Source organism: Salvia splendens, chromosome 3 (assembly GCF_004379255.2).
Source record: "Salvia splendens isolate huo1 chromosome 3, SspV2, whole genome shotgun sequence".
NCBI classification, from domain to species: domain Eukaryota; kingdom Viridiplantae; phylum Streptophyta; class Magnoliopsida; order Lamiales; family Lamiaceae; genus Salvia; species Salvia splendens.
This window is the reverse complement of record NC_056034.1, coordinates 36,162,767-36,180,990: the sequence shown is the minus strand read 5'-3', so window position 1 is coordinate 36,180,990 and position 18,224 is coordinate 36,162,767. Positions and strand designations below refer to the sequence as shown.

The 18,224-nt window shown below is 40.4% G+C and overlaps 3 protein-coding genes across 5 annotated transcripts; 1 reads left to right on the top strand and 2 right to left on the bottom strand.

Annotated features, from left to right (window-relative positions):
- Window positions 1-58: 58 nt before the first annotated feature.
- On the bottom strand, window positions 59-4,806 carry LOC121795838. 3 transcript variants are annotated; one of them, XM_042194470.1, is made up of 8 exons: window positions 4,652-4,806; window positions 4,145-4,260; window positions 3,945-4,067; window positions 3,000-3,205; window positions 1,849-1,992; window positions 1,135-1,352; window positions 725-983; window positions 59-616 (listed from the first exon to the last, which is right to left on the bottom strand). In XM_042194470.1, exons 2-8 carry the CDS (start codon window positions 4,230-4,232, stop codon window positions 488-490), a joined length of 1,167 nt encoding a protein of 388 aa, XP_042050404.1. In that variant the 5' UTR covers window positions 4,233-4,260; window positions 4,652-4,806; the 3' UTR covers window positions 59-487. The 3 variants fall into 3 exon arrangements, with proteins under 3 accessions (XP_042050404.1, XP_042050405.1, XP_042050406.1); XM_042194471.1 differs by having other exon boundaries at window positions 4,145-4,298; window positions 4,652-4,757; XM_042194472.1 differs by lacking the exon at window positions 4,145-4,260 and having other exon boundaries at window positions 4,652-4,757.
- Window positions 4,807-4,928: 122 nt separating this feature from the next.
- On the top strand, window positions 4,929-6,791 carry LOC121795839 (40S ribosomal protein S13). The gene is made up of 5 exons (XM_042194473.1): window positions 4,929-5,087; window positions 5,175-5,247; window positions 6,013-6,151; window positions 6,232-6,418; window positions 6,575-6,791. Exons 1-5 carry the CDS (start codon window positions 5,065-5,067, stop codon window positions 6,606-6,608), a joined length of 456 nt encoding a protein of 151 aa, XP_042050407.1. The 5' UTR covers window positions 4,929-5,064; the 3' UTR covers window positions 6,609-6,791.
- Window positions 6,792-9,664: 2,873 nt separating this feature from the next.
- On the bottom strand, window positions 9,665-12,989 carry LOC121797394 (probable protein S-acyltransferase 14). The gene is made up of 7 exons (XM_042196148.1): window positions 12,560-12,989; window positions 11,597-11,807; window positions 11,409-11,500; window positions 10,974-11,097; window positions 10,815-10,900; window positions 10,403-10,468; window positions 9,665-10,172 (listed from the first exon to the last, which is right to left on the bottom strand). Exons 1-7 carry the CDS (start codon window positions 12,767-12,769, stop codon window positions 10,047-10,049), a joined length of 915 nt encoding a protein of 304 aa, XP_042052082.1. The 5' UTR covers window positions 12,770-12,989; the 3' UTR covers window positions 9,665-10,046.
- Window positions 12,990-18,224: the final 5,235 nt, after the last annotated feature.

Here is an 18,224-nt window from a genome sequence, read left to right as displayed (position 1 = left end):
TCTAATTGGTTTCAGCGGTAGCTGTTAAAATTCAAATTGGTGAAAACTGAAAACCAAATTTGTTTCAGCAGTTTAAAGGAAGTGATATTATTTTAAGTCAATGACATTACTGCAAACACTGTGTCGAGGATATAGTAGCAAACGGACATTTCTTTTCCTCTTCAAGAAAAAAAAATACTAGCAATAACGAATTCATAGTCTCCTGAAAAGTGAAAACTTGACTTCATAGGTAATCTGTTGCATCTAATCAAACTATTTTTGGACCCATGGCTCCAAAACACACACACGCACACATCTGAAGACTGAGAAAGGGAGACGATTACACTTGGTGCAAGACGTGGCGGTCTCGGGTGGCAAAACACACACACATCCATCTGAAGATTGTTGGCGTCTTGGGTGGAAGTAGAAACGATGTCAGCTCAAAATGAAGGGATCAAATCATGCAACCTGACAATGATGATGATGGTTGCAACGGCAAAAGAAGCCTTCAGAAATCATATTTTGTTCTTCCACTTCTCAAGATAAGGCAGAGCATATCAGGGAGGTTTGAATGAGACGACAGGAAGTTCCACGCCTCGAGCATCAGTCGCTTTCTTGATCCTTTGAAATGAACTACCTATGTCCAGAAATTAGGCAGGTTTTGAGAGAAAAATGTTGTTCAAAAACCTGAGCCAGTAAATGAATAACAAATCAATTTTCAGCAGTCCATAACCATATATTTTACCTTCACATCCAATGGCATTCCATGAAATTGGCCTGCACCTTCGGGTGGTGTCCAGTTATAAAGAGAGCATGGTAGGAAAAGCACTGAAGCACCGCCAATCATCTCTTGGAAAGCTTCTCCTCTGGAGAACCTTTTCATGTTAAAGTTTGGTTTAGATTTAACAACCCATGCAAGAGCTAATTGGTCTCCAAGCATTCGAGAAGCTTGCATAAATTTTGAACTGTAAACTGCTAGTACTTCTTGCAAGAAAGCCACACCCCTGTAGACAAAAAGAGAGTATTATTCATTCATTCTATTCACTCATATCAAGCACCAAAGTTCATCATATGGAATTGGCTCAGAAACTCAAAAGCTTCTTGCAACTTGCAATCAAATCATAAAAATAGATCAAAGAGGGGAAAAAAATGTACCTCTGAATTCCATCAGCAGTACCCCTTACAGCAATGAATCCTGAATTTAGAGGTTGATCTTTGTTGTTTCGAAATGTAAGAGCCAGATCAAAATTAGGATAGTCGGAAAATATTTCTCCAAGGTCCCCTATTACTGCTATGTCAGAATCCGTGAAAATGAAATGAGTTACTTGTTCCTGCTTTTGTTTCAGCTTCTCAAGTTTTGTTTGTAGAAACATCTGCAGAAACAACAGTATTGCAAATGAGTGTGGGAAAGTCTTGCTACTAAACTGTAAATCAACTTTTAAAGAAAATCTGCCAAAAGTTCTTACATGCATGATAGAACGTAAGCTCTGACTTAAATAAATAAAGACGTCCATTAGTAGAAGTGAAGTACAATATGAAGAGAATTTACACGAAGAACTTTAACATATAAGTACTATAATTTGCTTATATCCATCAGATGCTAACTATAGGTAAAATACCACTATTCTAGTCCATGGGCAAACAAGAAAGTTTAAAGGTTCGCCAAGAAAGTCAACTCAAGATGCTTGCATTTAATATCAGATGAGCATGTAAAGACAAAAATAAGGCTAGTTTAATCAGCTCTTGTAACACGTAGTAGTTGATTACCACCTTTATATCCTTCATATAAAGTATCTATACATAATAAGAGTCATCAAACTTAGTTAGGAAAAAGAATGTCCTAATTCCCAAAATGCCCTGCGCTCTTACAATGTAAGACCTGATTCTTTGAAGCATCAACTTGTCTCTCGAATATTCACCTTGTATTGGTTGAATGGTGACGATATCTCTATGCAGTGGAAGATCAAAGGCGGGATCAGTGAGAATGATAACATGACTTTCAGGCATAGTTACCTAGATCATAATAGACCAACAAATTAGTAGATTCAACTGAGAAAATTTAATGACATTCAGACATTGCACATACAGCATCCAGATAGTGTGATTACTATGACCCAGTCAGGACAAGTGAAAATATATTGGGAAAGATGGTGCCATATATATAATTCAACCCCACATTACTAAAGTTCATTATGGATGTATAGTTTTTCATAAACTGCTGGCAGTTATGGTATTAAAATTGTTGTTTCAGGAAACTTATAGCAAACAGCAAATTCCTACCAATTGGTAGTGCATACACAGAGACTACAAGAATTGCAACCCCCTTCCTAGGGACTAAGCCTTATGATAAATGAAAGGTGTAACGAATCAAAAACTAAGACAGACTTAAAACTATTGACTATGGATATCTGGCCCGCTGACTTCAGAAATGCTTTCCATGATATTTATTCTATTAGTACTCACAGATAATCCACATCCAATTTTTAAATAGAGATAACAGTAGCTTATATTGTAAAATGGACAGTTTCTGCAAAGCAAGTCAAATCTATTTCACAAAACAAATTGTCAACATGTTGCTTAAGCTATAATACGTAATTCAGCTTAATCTTATAGAAGCATGAAGAAAATTTATTTTAGCATAGATATCCAATGATAATTATGATATCTAAACAGCTCTTAAGTTATGTGAAAATGCCTGAAGAGTCATTTTCATATTTCACCATATAAAGAGGAAGGAGGAGACAAGAGTGCTATGAAGGAGGAAACAAGAGTGCTACTTCCCATTTACCTTTCTAAGATGACAAATTACTCGCATGTGGATAGGAATAGAATTTCCAGATATCATTACTTGTACATAAGATTAATTTGAATTATAATTTTACAACAACTGATTATTCATAAAACTTACAACTGTAAATATCCTATGCATACTAATATTTCTACTTACGTTTGGTCATAACTCTATGCAGTCAAACTCATTTCAATAATTGTAGCTTTGAAAGTGAATGATAAAAAAATACCTGAACAAAATTTAAGAAAACATTCAAAATGGCCATCGACCTCTCCACTTTGTTGTATGACATGTTCCCAACAGTAACCAATTCATTTCGTCTGCTGTCAGCAGTGGAGTTGTAAGTAGTGAACACAGTGACTAAAGCTACATGGACCGATGGGAGGGAGTTATTACGAAACTTCAGAATTTGTGTTCGATTAAGAGCCCTTGTTCCTGAAAATATTGCAATGTTATCAATCTCGTATGGCGGCTTATGGCGGTTCGCCTAAAAACCGCCACAGGGATATGGCGTATTAGTATGGCGGATATGGCGGTCAATAATTAAATAAATAAAATAATACTTATATATTTATATATAATTCAAAAATTAGAAAATAATAAAAATATAACATCTAAAACTATTAAAACAATTAAAAAGCATAAAATACAACACTAATCTCCATGTTTCTTGCATAATGCCCCATTCCTAAATGCAGTACACACGCAATGTTGTCAAATGGCAGATATGGCGGTGCTATGGCAGCGCCATGGTACTATGGCGTTTCCATCACCGAATGCCATGCCATAGCGCCATGGCACTGCCATATCTGCTATTTGATAACATTGAAATATTGTAGGTTAGAACTCAGATAATGAATGATATGTTTATCATAGTCATGAATTCTTACTGGACATTGAAATATACAACGACAAATAGTAGGGAAATATAGGTTTAAAACTGTATATGGATAAAACTGGTAAGGAATCATCAATGCGCTCAATGCCTGTGGCCTGAATTAGATAGCAAGGAACGTAATATGCAGTTCCAGATCCAGCAAGAATGGAAACCCTTTATCTTTAAGAAATTGATGAGCCAATAAAACCAGTGTACAAATATTTATATTTAAAGAAACTGGGGAACCGTGAAGAGAGAAGCTAAATTTTTTTCCCAGAGGGACTGAATTTGTCCAACCTTGGCATTGCAAACGATTGTGAAGTCCCTCCCCAGCAGCAGGTCCTTGAATAAGATGATCGGGCTTCTTTGGCTTCTCCTTAGGTACATCCCGAGAATCCATTTGTTGATGGAGCTCCTTGACTGGAAGAAACATCTTAATCCCATTTGTTAAACATAAAAACAGCATAAAATCCTAAAGGAAAGATGAAATGATCTACCTGATAGAAAGTGGGGGATTAAAATAACAATGGGAAGAAGTAAAAGCAACCGATTCCATCCAACACATATTCTCTTTCCCAGCACCATACTATATACTCCCTCAAACAGCTTACCACTACATTCAAGTTCAACTGCAGTTTCTGAATTCCAGCTCTTTTTGCACGATTTGAACCGCAATAACAATGAGAACAGGAATAACAATAACAATAGCAATGTATGCAACTTTCTAGTTGTACGCACAAATTAGCAAACGAACTTGCCCTCCACACACACACTCACACATTCCCCATGAAAAGTGACAAACAATACAAATTAGCTTATCCCAAAACATAGCCCTATATTTCAGAGGATATTTAACATTGAGTATTAGGGTTTATCCCGTAAAGGCATTAATCAGTTCCACGCTTGCAACTTAGTGAAACACACAAATGCACAATTCTAAGCATGGAATAAGAAATAAAGGATGATTTCCTCGATTTCCAGATAATGAGATCAGATCAACTTACGTTAGTTAACAGCTTTTAGCAGAAGCTGAGGATCAAAGAAATCTCATTTGCAGCAACGCTTCTCTGATAAGATATCTTCTATTCCTAATTTCTTATTGCTGCTTCTAACAAGATAAGCGCGCATCATTCGGGTCGGGTGGGTCTCTCATAATTTAGCCCGTTTCAGTAGGATCGGGCTTCTATCTGGGCTGAAATATAACGAGACGAGATAGCCTAATATTCAATTCCAGGGTCATAATGTAAGGTAAGAAAATGTTAAGGACTGAACTGCAAATATGTTTGTGACATATAAAAACCCTTTCACTGCCCAATTTTTCGATCTCCACTCTAGGGTTTGGTACAGCATCTCCCCACACCAGATTATCAGCTACCGGCCGCCGCACTCCGCCGGGCCGCGAACTTCAGCCGCCACCATGGGACGTATGCACAGCAGAGGGTGAGCTTTTTTTTGTTCTTTGCTTTCTTTCGTTTATCTATGTCTCTATTTCTAATTATTGAAACTGCATTTTATCAATGATTACAGTAAGGGTATTTCAGCGTCGGCACTTCCGTACAAGAGGACGCCCCCGAGCTGGCTCAAAATCTCTTCCCAGGATGTACGTGATTAATGTTTCTTTTATCCTGTTTTTTTCTCTTCGGCGGATTTTCTCGTTAGCTGTACATCTGATTGATATTATACATGGTGTCTCTTGTGTTTTGTTGAACAATGTGATGCTTTATTGTTTTGTGCTTTGTTATCATTTTTTTGAGTAATCACTACCGGTGCTGAGGTTTCTTCGCTTTCTCATTGGGTGAACTGCACAATCTGGTCATTCTCTACCGTTTGTTGATTAATACAGGCCTTTTTGGTATACAAATGTCCTTAATTTGGATGTGTTTCCTCTAGTCATACTACATGATTGGTTTTGTCTTATGTTCAAACATTCAGTTTAGTGCTGATAGTGAAAAACTGAAGATAAGATTATGGCTTGATAAACTTAATTATCTGGATTATCAGTTCAAGAATTTTCAATAAAAGTTTTGTCTTAGATTTTGAATTTATAGGATTTAAAGTATATATCTAAGTAATAATTCTCATTTCAATAAAAGTTCATAATTCTCATCCACCAGTGATTGTAGAGTAATTACTCTCTTCAATGTTGATTTACATGGCAATTCATATGTTTGTGTTTGTTAGCCTCCAGCCTACTAAGAAAGAACTCATAGAAGAAACTTTGTTTCTAGAATACCCATACATTGATGTAGTTAGAAATTGCAGTTGTAAACTCTCTTTGCCTGCTTACTTGCTATTCTTGTTATAAACTTTTGAAATTTCATGAACAATAGATTATTCGGGTATTTATTGTTCAACTCCGATTTAGGTTGAAGAAAACATTTGTAAGTTTGCCAAAAAGGGTTTGACACCATCCCAAATTGGTGTTATTCTTCGTGATTCTCATGGCATTGCCCAGGTGAAGAGTGTCACTGGAAGCAAGATCTTGAGGATTCTCAAGGGACATGGTATTTCTGTTCAGCGACCATCCTTTGTTCTGATCATAATCCGTGACTGCTGCAAGTTTCTAAATTTTACCTGTACACAGGGCTTGCTCCTGAGATTCCTGAGGATTTGTACCACCTCATTAAGAAAGCTGTTGCCATCAGAAAGCATCTAGAGAGGAACAGGAAGGACAAAGATTCCAAGTTCAGGCTCATTCTTGTTGAGAGCAGAATCCACAGACTTGCTCGCTACTATAAGAAGACCAAGAAGCTTCCACCTGTCTGGAAGTAGTAAGTTCATATTGACTTTGATAACTAAGCCGTTTCTGACTTTCTGTAGTATTCATAAACTGCCATCTTTGTTTGCTGACTTCAAAAACAAGCTCATGATTTTGTCCTTACCATGTTAAGTGGGGTATTTTATAACTTGGCTCTGTTTCTCTGCAGTGAATCTACCACCGCCAGCACTCTCGTGGCCTAGAAGAAAGAATTTAACCGAGACTGAGGATTTGTTAATCAAGTCATATATCAATATAGAAGTCCTACTAGAGTCTCTGTATCCAAGACACTTTTCCTTAGCTGTTGTTGAGGCATGTTTTGATATCAGACGAGTTTTTCTTTTGACTTGTGAAAGATGAATTAAATTTATATGGTCTTCGTGGCATGCTGATCTTTGGGCGTTTGTCTTATAATTTATGTTGCTTGAGATGTTTGTATGCTGTACCAACTTGAGCTCGGGTATTCTTAAATTTATGCTCTGATGGAAATGATATTTGAGGGTTATTATACGAAAAAGTATCTTTACACCTCTCCTTCGTACAAAAGGTAAAAAATTAATTATTTTTGTTTGTTTTTTTAGCTTACCTTATTTTCTTGGAGCCTTATATTTTTAAAGGAGCCTTATATTTTTAAAGAAGGTATAGTATAATTTAGCTTTTTAAGAAGGTAAATCAGAAATATATTTTTGCAATTTACCTTTCTCTGTTATAGGTGCAAGCGTGTCTCGCAACTCTTAGGCTATCCGCAACGCTGTCACTTATCCGTCCCTTAAATTACTATTCATGGGCCTCACTGTACTTTTTTACTTCATCTCTTAACTAAGGGACGGAACCTGCAACCCTCCGTCCCTTAAATTACTATTCATTCAATTTCATTTTTTATTTTTATTTTCAACCAAATTCAATTAAAAAAAACACACTTTCATTAAAAATAAAATTACAACTTAAAATTTAAAAAAATAAAAAAACACATAATTAAAATCTTAAAAAAATAAAAATGACATAATTTAAAATACAATTTTATAGAAAATAAAAAAAACTACTCCGCCGGTGAATCATCCCCTGAAGGCGGTGGAGGTGTACTAAAGCCGTGAGGAGGCGGAATGCCAAGTTGTGCTGCCATAAACGCAATTCCGTTAAGATAGGCTTGGTATTGGCGAGGTGTCATGCGGGAAGTGTTCGTCATTGTGGCGGTCATGTACATGGACATAAGGGAGTTTGAGGGTCCCCCCCGAGCCTGAGCCCCAGCCCGAGCCCGCCTGGCTTGATTTGGCTCCGCCCCTCCTCCCTCTAGTCGCCTTCGCCGCATTTCTCCTTTGCGGCCGACGGCGCCCACGGGAGGACCCCTCCGGCATCGTCTGTCGTGCCTCCAACCTCATGCGAGGCAAACTCGCCTGCGGCGCTACCCGAACCGCCCTCACTAGACGAGTATTGGCCACCTGCCATGTGCTTCGTGCGCTTCGAGGTCGAGCCCGAGCTGGACCTCACACCGTCGGCCCACCTTTCCTCGCCTTTGACGACCTCCCAAACATCGACATATTTGAATTGTTTTGCCGGTGTCATCGAAGTAGACTCGCAAAACCGACCTCAGAATGTAGGCTCCCGTGGCCCCGCTTTCGTAATGGGCCGCTTCATTCTAGTAGATGGCGCATAATTTTTTGACCTCTCTGTCGACTCGGTCAAAGTGAGCGCGGAGCATCTTATATGTGCGGCGGCGGGAGCCCTTCAGCTTAATCTCGTGGTAGGCCTCGGTGACCTTTTCCCAGAAGCACTTCCGGGGTTGTTGATTCCCGACGATGGGATCGTACGAGACGCTGATCCAGGCGTTGTACACCACCAGCATTTCTTTGGGGCCGTACGGATGCCGGCCTAGATCCTCCTCGTCCGCCTCCGCCCTGGAGCTTCCACCACCTCGGCCTCCTCCCAGCCTCGACCTTCTTCCGGAGTGGGTTCAACGGAATAATCCTCCCGAATCTGGGATAATCTCTGCGAATACCTCGGGGCGGAGGGACGGGCGTATGCATCCACATCAAAATGGGGTGGTTGGTACCCCCCGGCGTCGACGAACCCTGGGTGCCCGGCGTCGACGAACCGGAACCACCACCGAGGACATTGTACATGCCCCCCAGTCGCCGAACGCGTTGATGTCGAACCCGCCGGAGCCGCCACCGCCAGAGTTCCCGTCGCCGGACATTTTGTGATGAGAGGTTAGATGAAATTGGAGATGAAATGGATATGATTTGAGAAGAATAGATGTGTAGTTGTGTGTGAAATGAGGATGGATTAGGAGTATTTATAGAGTAAAAAAATAAAAAATAAATAAAAATTTTTTTTATTTAATTTAATTTTTTTAAAAAAAATGATTTATTGCGTCAGCATGACGATGCCCACTCATCACACGGCGGGACGAGACGTCTCGTCATTTGTAACGGCGGGACGAAACACGGAACGGGCTGGGGACGAGACGGGGCGCTGCAACGCGTCACACCGCCGTCTCGTCCCTTAGTGACGGAATACGGGCCACCCGCGTGACGCGTTGCGGGTGGCCTTAACATGCTCTTTTGAATGATAAGATAAATACTATTGGCCAATTACTCTTCACGTCTCCATTTATGTGTTCAATACATGTGCTATTCAGAATTTACTAAATATGGAACTATACAACACCTTTCTTATTCCATTAACTTATATAAAAATGCTATCATAAAAAAGATTAAAAATCCATTAGTTACATCCTAAAGTCTGATCCACCCATCTAAGTTCACTCAACCCATTGGTGCATCCACAATAAGGGCTAAAAACTAGCTCTAAAATTCATCATGATCCATTTTTTCTTTGTCAGGTCAGCATTTTTTCTTTGTACATATTATGTATGCAAGTTTGATTAACTCAACTTTTAGAGGGAAAATGGAAAATAAGATATATTTATTTTAATATTAAAAATTGTATAAAATTATATATAATTATTAAAATATAATTATATAAACTAATATTGCATCATTATATTTAACCACACTAATTATGGGTAGCGGATCCTTGGATGACATACGACCTCACTAATGAAATCACAGATACATAGCTATTATAACGGTATTATCTCTACTAACTAAAAATAAAAACACAGTCCACTATATGGTTAGGTATTTTGACACATTTTTAAGGTAAAAATGTAGGGCAACTACCGGAAAATTCAAGCACCAGACATTTGTACGAGACCAAAGTTTTCAAGAATCGAAAGTATAAATACTTGAGAGCAAGATTGAAAAAGTGGAATTTCACTATAATACAGGGATTAGGTGTCAATACAGAGGAATCGTAAGACTAATCTACATTTGGAAAGAACAAGGCCTAAGAGTTACAACAAATTTGGGTCGGCCTGCCACATCACCATAGTCAGCATCTTGTATCATAGAATAATAGCTTTTTCTTCTCTAACACACATGCACCATATATCATATCATCATCTAATCACAGCTCCCACCCATAAACTTTCCTTCTGCGCCATTCTCAGCTGATATCTCTGAACAAGGCAGCCGCTACAAAAATATTATATGGAAAAAAAAAACAGAATTCCTAGCTCACAGCACCCATTTTTAAACAAGATGTGATAATCTATCATGTGTTTGTCGCTATCATCAATCTCATAACTCTTGGGCATCTAGGTCGGGTTTTGAAGGGTATTCAAGGCCATGGAGAGCAGGCATACGTCTCAGATCTTCTTCTGAATAGCCAGGTATAAACCAGAACTTCCTATCCATCCCAAATACCTATCGTAGAACATGCAGTCATATAAGATATGTGCAAACCAAAGGCGATGTGTATTATACTCCATCGATATATGTTACTGGATTAATACAAAACAAACAAATGAAGGATGTTGAAGAATTGAAATCCACTATTTTAGTGGTCAGTTTAACTGCATGTATCAAAGAGATATCAAAATACAGTTGGAATTATTACTCCAGAGGACACTGAAGTTGAAATTTTATAGCCTTACCTGCTCGAAGTTCCTTTTTCTCCCAAGATCATAATGCCATTTTGGAGAAGACTTTTTCTCATAAGCCTAGGATAGAAAATCAACAAAACATCATCCCATCACCTCTACATAAACCCCAATTATGAATAAAGAAAGAAAAGAAAATTCAAGTTAGGTGATTCAGAAAAAAATATTATCAGATGACAGTAACAACTGCATGCTTCGGAGGAATATAACCAAAGGGCCAAGATGGAAGGACTAAAAAAGGAGTTCTAGGAAGTAGCTCTGGAAAATATAGCACTGGAGTAAAGATAGACATTCAACATATCCTGAAAGTTATATCAAAAACTTTGGTTTATCAGCGCTATCCCATAAGGTTGAGACCTTACTCATTCTTAATCTTGATTATGAGAACAAAGAGTAAGTGAAATACCTCAATAGTTGTTGTGTTGGCACACACCAATGATATGTGCAGAATCAGGAATCCCATCACACTCAGCGCAAATGCCAAATTCAGGACTGCAAACATTACATATATCACAGCAGAATATATAAAACTCAGGAAAGGGGAAAAAGGGAGAGGTCGCCATACCAAATGCAAGAAAAGTGGTTGCAAGAGTTCCAGGAGTTCCAGGGATCTCTCCATCACTAAAGAATTGAATGAAGTGTGTCAGTAATGATAAAGTCACAACGCTGGTCTCAAGGAACGTGTAGAACTGCACCGAAAAAAGAAAATAATGTAATCAATGTCATTAATCTAATGAAGTATAGATGCAATCACTAATCAATGCCTTCACAAAACCACTAAGTGCCAGATCATATTCATTTCCATGCCTGAAACGAAAAAAATCCTTGGGAGACAATACTAATTATAATAAGAGAAACGCAATGAACAAAAATTGCTGTGCCAAAGATATCTTATGGCAAACAGCATTTGTAAACCATAATAATCAATTAAAGATTCACATCATCATCTAGATTGGTGAATGCCAGCCAGTATCACATTCAGCAAGTTAAAATATCATACCAGGAAGAGAAGGAAATTTTTGTAGTTTAAAGCCCCCACACAATTGACAACCCAAACACAATGATGGTCCATCTTCAGTACACACCTCCCACCTAAGATGGTAATTCAACACAAACTCATCAATCACAGAAAAACCAATATTGAAATCTAACAATCTCCTACTCCGTATTTATGCAAGAAGCACTAACAAACAGCGCAGTGATGGCAGCGAGGTGGCTTCAACTGGTTACACTTTCTACAAAAGCGAACTCTACCATTCTCTGTGTCAGATGGAAATTTTGAAGCAGTTAATGGGTCATTATCTCCCCTTTCTTCATCTGCTGCTGGCCGCCAATTCGGAGGCACAGTGCCTGGGTCCGTAAAGACAACCGAAAAGTAACTCCATAATAGCATCACCAACTGCAGAACAAGTAATTTTATTAGTAATTTTGTTTCATAGCATGTGTCACGCAGCAACATGTTACTCTCCCATTCTATAAGAAAACTCAAAGATGATAGCCAAACAGAAGACAGTATTCCACAGTTACAAAATATAAATCAGTCCTTCAAATTGGACAGCAAACAGCTAAACCAAAATAATCCCTAGTCCTTTTTCTAGTTCATATGATTCTGGACCCCCTGATTCAAGACAGTGAATGAACAATCTCACAAAGATTCCACAATTTACTACGCCTGATGCAAATGAAGAAAAAAGAAAATATATATGAATACATCTCGATAGCTTTCGATGAGACAAATAGAACACTAACTTCAACTTACAGGATGACTAGTTCAATATCCAATAATCATCAATGTAGTAGACATTCCTGTAATCCTAAACTTGCTGATCAAGCTTCGAGAATACAAGTTTTAACACACATCACACTGTTCTTCCTGATTAAAAAGATCTTAACCACATGAAATCAAAAAAATAAAAAATCATTTTTTCCATGATCACATTAATTCAAAAACAAAATGGTCATTCTCGAACATTCTATTTCACTTATCAAGTCCAAAGAAAGATTCATAGAAAAATCCCCTAAATTTCCCAATGGAGTCAAATTGAAGAAACGGACGGATCAAACTCCTCAAATCATTGAATTCAAAATTTCACAAACAGGATAGCATCATATTTTGAAACAAATAAAAACGAAAATCCTGTATTTGAATACCAGAGAATGGAATAGCGCGAGGACGAAGAAAGCGATGAGTGAATCGAGGCCACCAGCAGCGAGTCCAGGGCCGTAATTGGTGATGACGACCGCGTAATAGCTAACGCCGACGACGCCGAGAACCAGTAAGATCATGATCGAGCCGAGCCCCCGCAGCGCCGTACAGAACTTGAAGACGTTCCAGGCCATAACGGCACCAGATCTATACATGATAATTGATCGATTACACAATCTAAATTAGCTACAGGAAAGAGAAGTCGGGATTACAATTAGGTGATTTGAATTGTGGTTAGGGTTTATGGATTCCGATTCCGATTCCGGTTCCGCCTGATGAGTATGAGTCCAGGTACGGTGGACATGGAATCCAATCGTGAAATATAGAGACAATCAGACCAGTAATATAAGCTCCATTTGTATATCAAAAATATAGAGTATGATTATTAGACAAAAGCTAAATTTAAAAGGATATAGGTAGATAAAATTATAAACTTTGTCAAAATTTTAGTATTTTCTACTAATTTCAAAATTGGCTAAAAAATATCACTAATTTTATATTTTTTTTCATAGCTGATCAATTATTATATCTTATTCTTAGAAGTCTTTTTTATCCTAATTGACACTCCTAAATTAATATGATATTTTATGTGGTTTTTATTCTCCTTGCTACGAAATTAAAAAGTGGTTTACAGTATTATAAACATTTCACGGTTGTCCACATGGAATAAATTTTTTATTGAATATATCTTGTTTGAGATGGATTGAGAAATAACAAATACTATAATATAAAATTTGTGATATTTTATAGTACAAATTTAAATTTTGTTGAACCCAACAAATTTGTCCTGAGTTCATGATTTTAAAGATCTAATCCCATTTTGAAATAGGGAAAATATCATGCTGAAAAGTAATATTTTATATTTAATGGGACGGATAGTGAGTATTAATGATCTATTATGCAATAATATAATTTATTTTTTCAAAATATATTATAAAAAGTAACTTATTATGGTACTTGATGGGGTACGTACTAAACAAGCCCAATAGCAGTGACGGCCCATCAGCCCAAAGCCCAAGGAAGAGTATCAGTTCGGCATTACCAAAGAGTTCGGCCCCAGCCTACAGCTCGGTAAAAGCCGACCAATCAAGCTCTACTCTCAGATCGGCAAAAGCTGCTCGGCAATAGTTCAGCAGTTTGGTCTCAGTATTCGACCGAACTGGGAGATAGTGGACTCATGCAGAACCTCCACGACCTCCACTACACGATCTATTTAGTGGTGTCAACTCATGCAGGATCTCATGCAGGATAGCGGACCAAACAAAGAGATAGTGGACCCATGCAGGATCTCATGACCTCCACGACATCCACTACCTAGTTAGTGGTGATGCAAGCCACGACCTAGTTAGTGGTGATGCAAGCCACGATCTTAGTTCAATGTATAAATAGAACTTAGATCAGATAGACCAAAAGAGGGAGAGCTCTCTAGACATCAAATATCATATAGCAAGTCTGTATTTGTAAGCTGTAAACCAGATCAAGCAATACAATCTTGCCCTCCTTTCTTCCCGTGGACGTAGATTTACCTCAGTAAATCGAACCACGTAATTCCTTGTGTCGTGATCTATATTTTGTTTTACCCGCATTTATTACTATCAAAAATTCGCCCAACCATCACTGGCGCCGTCTGTGGGAAACAGAGAACCAAATCTGTGATAAAAGCGAGTTTTTGATCCTCTTCCACCAAAAAAATGCATACCAGATCACATAATACCCGTGCTTCCGTCCGTGATAACCATGAGGAAGCTAGTCCAGCCCGCAGGTCTGGAAAACAGCCTCGGGAGAAATCTACTTCCAGTTCTCACGGAGAAGGAACAAGCCGCTCAAAGACTCATCGCACCGAGTCTTCCCAGCAGCCCGATTTGAACGAGGCTGTCAAGTTGTTTTTGGCCGAGAAGCAGGAAGAGTTCTTAATTTTCCTGCAAAAGGGCCAAAAGCCGGAGACGAAAACGGTGGATTCTCCCTCCTCATCCAGACATGAAAGTCACTACCGCAGTAGTGTCGTGTCTTCCAGGAAGAAGAATCCTCAACCCCGACATGTTCCTGTTCCTCCTCGGTACCGGAATCACAGGAGAACTCCATCTCCTCCATACCGAAGAGATGTCGGGTTCGCCATGTACGGAGCATTGAAGACTCCGTTCTCGGACGATATCACCCGAACTCCCTTGCCACAGAACTACCGAACTCCGTCAATGACTTATGACGGGTTAGTGAATCCTCATGACTTCCTGGGACGCTATCAGTATAACATGGCGAACCAGGGTCTCAATGAGGTCCATATGTGCAAGCTGTTTCCCGAGCTGCTTATCGGGAACGCAAGAAGGTGGTTCGATAGCCTCCCCCAAGGCAGCATTAGATCTTACCGAGATCTAATGGATGCTTTCCACAGGAGGTTCTTTCAGAAAGCGGAAGCCCGAATCACTTCGGCTCAGCTGCTTTCTATACGTCAAGGTCGCGACGAAAAGATCAGCGACTTTATGACGAGGTTCCACAAGGAATGCCTACAAGTAGATGATCTCAATGATCTACTTGTCATTTCGGCATTCCAAAATGGAATCCTGCCCGGAGCTCTCTACAGAAAGCTCGTGGAATGCAGTCCGCAAACAGCTCAAGAGATGTGGGACATTGCGGACCAGTTCTCCCGTGCCGATGAGGCAGACCGTCGCAAACGGTCTTTAGACAGCTCATCCCGAGGAGACAGGAGGAAGCCCGATCATAGCGATCAGGGACATCCTCGCCGAACTCCTTTTGGCGATCAGGGACATCCTCGCCGAACTCCTTTTGAAAGGATTCAAAGGACTCCAGTGCAAGACCGATTGGGGCCACGTCTCAATCCTGAGAAGCCGCCCGCTCAGTTCGTACCATTGAACAAGCCAAAGGACAATGGGTAGAAAATCTCCCTCAAGTCCTATGGTCCTACCGAACTACACCCAAAACCTCCAACGGTGAAACTCCGTACAGTCTGGTGTACGGCACTGAAGCCGTGATTCCGGTTGAGATCGGCGTACCCAGTCCCCGAACTCTAAATTTCTCCTCAGAAATGAATGATGACGGACTGAGAGCCGAACTAGATCTTGCCGAAGAAAGAAGAGAATTGGCCTGCATAAAAGCAGCCAAGTACAAGGAGCAAGTAGCCCGGTATTATAACCAAAGGGTGAAAAAGCTACAATTTCAAGTGGGAGATCTCGTCTTGAGAAACAACGAAGTAAGCCGAGCAGAAAAGCTGGGCAAACTCGAACCCACATGGGAAGGTCCATATCGGGTGTCAGAAGTCCTCGGCAAAGGGTCTTACAAATTGACTCACATGTCAGGAGAACAAGTACCCCGAACATGGTACATTTCCAACCTCAAGAAGTTCCATTTGTAAGAGACAGTCCGGTCAGTCAGTCTTGTGTCTAGTTCGGTCCTAGGGGTATGTGCTTTCTTTGTTTTTTACTTGTTTTTCGTCTTTTTTATTTGTCTTTATGTGCGTTTTGTCTGTCTATGTGCGTGTCGTCTCTTACAAATGTTACTGAGGTATCTTGTTCTTCGAAGGCTGATCCCCTTTTTAGAACATATGTAAGCCAACGATTGTGAGTCCAAGCTTCTAAGGAGGATACAAGACCACAATTCAGCTTAAGAAACAAGCAGTTCGTCTGAAACGAACTGCAACAAAGGGAAAGTCCGATCCACGCGATAAAACTCGCCGAATTAGGACAAGGGAAAGTCCGATCCACGCGATAAAACTCGCCGAATTAGGACAAGGGAAAGTCCGATCCCCAAATTAGGACAAGGGAAAGTCCGATCCGAGCGATAAAACTCGCCAAATTAGGACACAAGCTTAGTCCGGTCAAAGAAATTTACTTCATAAGACCAAAGACGAGTCCGGTCAAAGAAGTTTACTTCATAAGACCAAAGACGAGTCCGGTCAAAGAAGTTTATTTCATAAGACCGAGGACCAAGTCCGGTCAAAGAAATTTACTTCATAAGACCAAAGACGAGTCCGGTCAAAGAAGTTTACTTCATAAGACCAAAGACGAGTCCGGTCAAAGAAGTTTATTTCATAAGACCGAGGACCAAGTCCGGTCAAAGAAGTTTACTTCATAAGACTCAAGACGAGTCCGGTCAAAGAAGCTTACTTCATAAGACCGAGGACGAGTCCGGTCAAAGAAGTTTACTTCATAAGACCGAGGACGAGCACGATGAAATTTTTTCGCTGAGCTGTAAATACGCAGTGATAGAAGCGAAATGAAAATTTCATTTATTAAATCTTGTTCGGCATATAATTCTGCTGCCCTACGAGAAGGCGTTACGCCATTACAAAGGACTATTCTACTGTCCATGGTTGCTAAAGTTGAGCCATCTATTCACAAAATCCTCGTGAAGCCGAGTTCGGTCATTCCGGGCAGCTGAAGAATAAGCAGGTCGACGAGATGCTCTAATCGACCTACCGCCTCTTCCCTGAGCCCGGGAAGCTCTAGCACCTCGGCGGCGAAGAGTCTCTTCACGAATCATTTGCCGATCTTGCTCACTCATAGTCACCGCTCCTCTGCGAACTTCAGTCCGTCCTCGTCTTGACGTCTCCGGTTGTTCCTGAGTTCGTTGCTGACTTGAAGTAGGGTTTTGAGCAAGTGAATCAGAGGTTGGAGCTGGAGTGCGAGCATCTGTTGGCGGGAAATGCCTAAGGAATCTCTCAATTGAGGGACGCCGGGAAAGAATGATGTCGTACCGAGAAGCCCAGCGCCGCAATGATTTCACGACTTGTTGGCAAGCCGAGCTCTCCAGCGCATTGTTCCTCCGGAGTACATGATATTCCTCCCACAGTTCGTCAACTCGTTCCTGAACTTCAGAGATGGTCATTCCCCCGCGCCTGCAGATGAAATCCTCATACGCAGTCCTCTCAGCGACGGCAGTATTCAGCTCGGCCTCCAGATCTTTCTTTTCGGACTCTAAGTCCTTATTGTCTGCCTCCAGCTTCACTAAACAAGCCAAGAGTTCGTCATTCTTCATCTGGTCAGCTATGGCTTTTTTCTCAGCTTCGTCTAAAGCGGAAGAGTACAGCCGCTTCCAGTGAAGTACCTCCAGCTCCTTAAGAGTTAAGAATACAAAGCAGCTATGTCAGTTCGGCATTTCAGTTTACTGAGCAGGTAGTAAACCACAACAGGAGTAAAAGAGAGTACGAAAAGCTATACGAAGACACAAGGGTAGAAAGAAGAATTTTTTCATTCATAAGAAAAAAAATTTTTTACACAAGGAGGGCTTCAAGGCCATTTTACAACAAGGAAGAAACTAAACTAAGAGAAGGGAGACGAAATCATACTCCGCCAGCTTCGTCTCCGGCTCCTCGGTGAGGTTCAGCTTCCTTCTCCTTGTCTGCCTCAGCTTCAGCCTCGGCCTCCCTGCTCCCCCCAGCCTGCTCGGTGCCCCCATCACCGATCTGCAGCACCTCTCGCTCGGCATGCCCGTCTCCGGTCTGCTGATCAAGCTGCTCGGTCCCACCCTCTCCGTGGAAAATTGGAGCGGGTGAAACTGGCCCTAAGGAGGCAAAGATAGCCTCCATATTCTCGTCCCGGTCAGCTCGGCAACTACGAACTCGGTCAGCAGAAAGCAGGACCGAGGACGAAGCGAGCT

Bases quoted from the DNA above. Each gene is read 5' to 3' on its own strand.
- LOC121795838 (XM_042194470.1), bottom strand. From the start codon at position 4,232: ATGGTGCTGGGAAAGAGAATATGTGTTGGATGGAATCGGTTGCTTTTA. The intron at 1,993-2,999 runs GTATTTTTTTAT...ATTATGATCTAG, and splicing joins TTTTCTTAAATTTTGTTCAG to GTAACTATGCCTGAAAGTCA. The intron at 617-724 runs GTAAAATATATG...TTCTGGACATAG, and splicing joins GAATGCCATTGGATGTGAAG to GTAGTTCATTTCAAAGGATC.
- LOC121795839 (XM_042194473.1), top strand. From the start codon at position 5,065: ATGGGACGTATGCACAGCAGAGG. The intron at 5,248-6,012 runs GTACGTGATTAA...ACTCCGATTTAG, and splicing joins TCAAAATCTCTTCCCAGGAT to GTTGAAGAAAACATTTGTAA. The intron at 6,152-6,231 runs GTATTTCTGTTC...ACCTGTACACAG, and splicing joins GAGGATTCTCAAGGGACATG to GGCTTGCTCCTGAGATTCCT.
- LOC121797394 (XM_042196148.1), bottom strand. From the start codon at position 12,769: ATGTATAGATCTGGTGCCGTTATGGCCTGGAACGTCTTCAAGTTCTGT. The intron at 11,808-12,559 runs GTATTCAAATAC...CTTGTTCTGCAG, and splicing joins TCGCGCTATTCCATTCTCTG to TTGGTGATGCTATTATGGAG. The intron at 11,098-11,408 runs GTATGATATTTT...TTTTCGGTGCAG, and splicing joins AAAATTTCCTTCTCTTCCTG to TTCTACACGTTCCTTGAGAC.